The 4,689-nt window shown below is 49.7% G+C and overlaps 1 protein-coding gene across 7 annotated transcripts in view; it reads right to left on the bottom strand.

Moving 5' to 3' along the window:
• The window catches only part of DST (dystonin), a 387,754-nt gene that overhangs the window by 73,493 nt on the left and 309,572 nt on the right, over positions 1-4,689 (bottom strand). For all 7 annotated transcript variants that reach the window (XM_010848528.1, XM_010848529.1, XM_010848533.1 and 4 more), the window contains one exon: positions 3,766-4,689. In XM_010848528.1, coding sequence (XP_010846830.1) covers positions 3,766-4,689 — 924 coding nt within the window. The remainder of the gene's footprint in view (positions 1-3,765) is intronic.

Raw genomic sequence — 4,689 nt, 5'->3', positions numbered from 1 at the left:
CTATGGTTTTTCCAGTGGTCATGTATGGATGTGAGAGTTGGACTATAAAGAAAGCTGAGCACCGAAGAATTGATGCTTATGAACTGTGGTGTTGGAGAAGACTCTTGAGAGTCCCTTGGACTGCAAGGAGATCCACCAGTCCATCCTAAACGAGATCAGTCCTGAATGTTCATTGGAAGGACTGATGTTGAAGCTGAAACTCCAATACTTTGGCCACGTGATGCCAAGAGCTAACTCACTTGAAAAGACCCTGCTGATGTGAAATATTGAAGGCAGGAGCAGAAGGGGACGACAGAGGATGAGATGGTTGGATGGCATCACCGACTCAATGGACATGAGTCTGAGTAAACTCTGGGAGTTGGTGATGGACAGGGAGGCCTGGCGTGCTGTAGTCCACGGGCTTGCAAAGAGTCAGACACGACTGAGTGACTGAACTGAACTGGACTGTAGCCCACCAGGTTTTTCCGTCCATGGCGTTTTCCAGGCAAGAATACTGGAATGGGTTGCAATTTCCTTCTCCGAGTGTTATGCTTGACACACAGAAAGTGAAAGAAAGTGAAGTCGCTCAGTCGTGTCCGACTCTTTGCGACCCCATGGACTGTAGCCTATCAGGCTCCTCCGTCCATGGGATTTTCCAGGCAAGAGTGCTGGAATGGATTGCCATTTCCTTCTCCAGGGGATCTTCCCGACCCAGGAATCCAACCCGGGTCTCCCACATTGCAGGCAGACGCTTTACCATCTGAGCCACCAGGGAAGCCCACAATAAATGTTAATCGTTGTAACGGTTATTTTTCAGAACATGCACATGCAACACACACACAGAAAACAGAATGAGTTACTGTGTAAGCCACTGTCTTTATTCACCATACATTCCTGTTCTTTTTTACCCATGGCACTGGTATACCAAAGGCAGATTAACTGTCTCCTTGGAAACTTTTATTTCAATCACTGGGTTTCAAGACACTGAAGCTATGTCATGATATTATTATTACTCAATTTCGTTAAAAGCAGTCAACTCCCTCCAAAGTAATCAGAAAACAAATACAGCATGTCAAGTGGCTTATTTCAGAAGACATGATCCCTTTGTTTTTCTTCACAGTCAAATAAAACAATCTCTGTATACATGAATGGTAACGATGCTTATTTAGTGCTTTTCAGTTTGCAAAATACTTTCAAAGAAATAGTGATTTTTTTTCTTACAAATAGTTGAAGTAGTGAAAAGAGACGGAGAAGGCAATGGCACCCCACTCTGGTACTCTTGCCTGGAGAATCCCATGGACGGAGGAGCCTGGTGGGCCATAGTCCATGGGGTCGCTAAGAGTCGGACACGACTGGGCAACTTCACTTTCACTTTTCACTTTCATGCATTGGAGAAGGAAATGGCAACCCACTCCAGTGTTCTTGCCTGGGAATCCCAGGGACGGGGGAGCCTGGTGGGCTGCCATCTATGGGGTCGCACAGAGTCGGACACGACTGAAGTGACTTAGCAGCAGCAGTGAAAAGAGATGAGGCCTACTCTTTTTTTTTCTACACAAAGTCACAGAACATCTAGGGAAATGGTACCACTTCATGAAGGCAGTGAACAGAGCCAACTTGCATCAGTGCAAAGACCATCTGATCACTGTCATGTAAGCATCAAGCCTTGCTTGTTGGGCTCCACAAAAATTCCAGAGACTCACTCCTCAGAGCCTCCACCCAGTCTTCCAAGTTGCAATGGCCACAGAATTTTGTTTTTCTAATACAGAATTATCTTATATGAAACCTTTATTTTTCAAACCACAAGTATGACAGTGTGACAGAGAAATGAAGGGAGTTAAGTCAACAGTGAGGCCGCTCCTTCCACCTCCAGAATCAAGACCCAAATTCAGAACCGCAGGTTTTTAAGCCCTGCAGGGACGGGGCTTCAAAGGCACTCCATAAACAGCAAATAATCATGTTAGTAACAGAGAAGAAAAAGAAGCTACTTTGAAGTTACTTTTTAAAATTCAGTCACCTAAAAACAATGTCATGAAAGAGAAGCAAAGGAAAGACATTGTCAGTACAGTAGCAGAGAATTTTGAAGTCTATTTGATTTATATTCATTTCTCCTGGGAAATGATTTCTAGGTTTGCAAATTCTGTTTGTATTTGATCCTCTCTGATGTTTCACGGGCTGGCGGTGGGACTCAGCGTCACACAGGCCTTTACTGCAAAGCAGAATGAACCTCGTGGATGGTCCCCCAGCCACTCCACAGGCTCCCGTCAGTCCCAAGCAGCAAAGGCTGGGCAGCCAGGACCTTCCCTCTGTCCCCATCCAGATGGGATTCTGTGCACGACACCCTGAGCAAGGCCACATCACTGACCCGGACCCTGGCACTGACCTCACCACCTTCTCCCGCACCCCATCGTCAGGCATCACTGCCGCTGCTGGTGAGAAATGTGTACTCACTCCAAGTGTACAGCCCCACGTGTACTCAGCTCCACGTGTACTCGGCCCAAGTGTACAGCCCCACATGTACTCAGCCCCACGTGTACAGCCCCACATATGAAATGAAAGTCATTCAGTTGTGTCCGACTCTTTGTGACCCCTTGGACTATATGGTCTATGGAATTCTCCAGGCCAGAATACTGGAGTGGGTAGCCTTTCCCTTCTCCAGGGGATCTTCCCAAGCCAGGGATCGAACCAGGCTCTCCTGCATTACAGGCAGATTCTTTACCAGCTGAGCCACAAGGGAAGCCCCACATGTACTCAGTCCCAGGGCGCTCACAGTCCCATCAGAAATAATTTACTCGCAATCGTCTGGGGCATGAGCCCCAAATCTTAAGTTTTATAGACCCAGGATTACAAAAGGGAAACTCTGCTTTTAAAAGAAGAATTTGGGGAAAAAACTAAGCTAAAAAGGAGAAGAAGACCATGAAAAGGATAAGGGGAGGAAGAGACTGTAATTCACCATGAGAGAAAATGCGAGGACACAAACAGAAGAGCACACACTCGTGATGGGTGGATGCGCCGGTCTCCGTGGTCGAGTTGCGGGAGCCGTGAGCGACGTCAGAAACCGACGCCAGGCTTCCCTGGAGGCTCAGGGGTAAAGAATCAGCCTGCCAGTGCAGGAGACAGGCTTCAGTCCCCAGCACAGGAGACCGCACACGCCATGGAGCAGCTAAGCCTGGGTGCCACGTTCCTCGGGCCTGTGCGCCAGAAGGCAGGGGTGCCCAGTGCTGGGCCCCGGAGCCTGCGTTCCGAAACCAGAGCAGCCACCACAACAGGACGCCCGCACACCACCTCTGGAGAGCAGCCCCGCAAGTAGGGAAAGCGCCCGCACGGCAACGAAGACCCAGCAGAGCCAAATGCAAATAAATGAAATTTAAAAAAATAGACACCAGCCTTCCAAGCACCCTGTGACTTCCTAGGTCATCTCAAGCCTTATCCCACAAGAGGCCAAAGCAGAAGCAGAAGGACCCACCTGCCCTGCCCAGATATCCGCTACACAGATGCTCATTTGAGCTCCAACACTGCCTGGTGATCCTACTTGAAGATGCTGCAAAACAGGCCACCTCCTTCTCTGTCAACCAGTCTTCTTTTTTTTAATGGAAGTTTTATTTTTTATTTTATTATCATTATTATTTTTGGTCACGCTGCAAGATATGTGGGATTTCAGTTCGACCAGGGATCGAACCTGTGCCCCCTGCAGCGGAAGCATAGAGTCTTAACCACTGGGCCACCAGGAAATCTCTATTCACATCTCTGAATAACCAAAACGCAGAATAAAAAGGAAGCACTCCCTACCTTGAACACATCGAGCTGTTGATTAATTGTTTCTGTTTCCATGCCAACGGGGCCTTGAGACTCCTCAAGCTCCTCAGCCTTCTGGAGCAGAGTAGAAAACTCCTGGAGTTTGCTATAGAATTCCTCAAGGCGCACAATGGTCCCTTCGACCTGCTCTTTCCTGGCTTGTGCACGGTCCCAGAGCTTGTTGCACTGTTTGCTTAAAGCCTCCAGGTCCCGCTTAATGCCGACGAGGTCGGGAGAGGCTTCCTCCGTGGCCAGCATCATCTTGCAGGTCTTATTGGCATTGGCGTTGTTTGCGATGAGCGCATCCAGCTTCTCCAGGAAGGCTCTGATGGCTTCCTTCTGCTTCTGCAGTGTCTCCGCGTCTCTCCCAACTGGGGCCATGCCGTCCAGCTCATCATCAAACTCTGCGAACTGAGAAAACATCTCTCGGATGGTGTTCTGGAAATGGCCAATGCCCTGAAGCTTGGTTTCTAAGAATGAGCACTTGTCGTCCACCTGCTGGCTAAGGGAGTCGTGCTCCTGAGCTAAGGTCTCCGCTTGGAGCAGGATCTCAGAGGTGCCCTTGGAGTCAGAGGCCTCCGCCACGAGGTCCCGGGCAAGCCCCTGGGCCAGATCCACCTGCGACTTCAAGGTCTGGAGGGCTTTCTGCTGGGTCTGCAACACGGTCAGGGACTTGCTGCTGTGAGCCTGGGGCCCCAGGGAGTCGTGCACCGCGAGCTGGTCCTTTGCACCCTGAAGCTGGCGATGAGCTTCTCTGGAAACTTCCTGGAACTCTTTAAACTTCTGAGCCATGTTCTCAAGGGAGAATTTCTTCCTGTGCACCTGCTCAGTGACCGTGTCCACCTTCCGGAGCAGGCACTCCCTCTCCTCTGCTACCACCTCCTGGTCCACCTCACAGACGCCGAGCAGGCTGCCAGC

This window comes from Bison bison, unplaced genomic scaffold (assembly GCF_000754665.1).
Source record: "Bison bison bison isolate TAMUID 2011002044 unplaced genomic scaffold, Bison_UMD1.0 scf7180017864270, whole genome shotgun sequence".
NCBI lineage: Eukaryota > Metazoa > Chordata > Mammalia > Artiodactyla > Bovidae > Bison > Bison bison.
The sequence above is the reverse complement of the archived record's forward strand: the minus strand, read 5'-3'. Positions and strand labels throughout refer to the sequence as shown.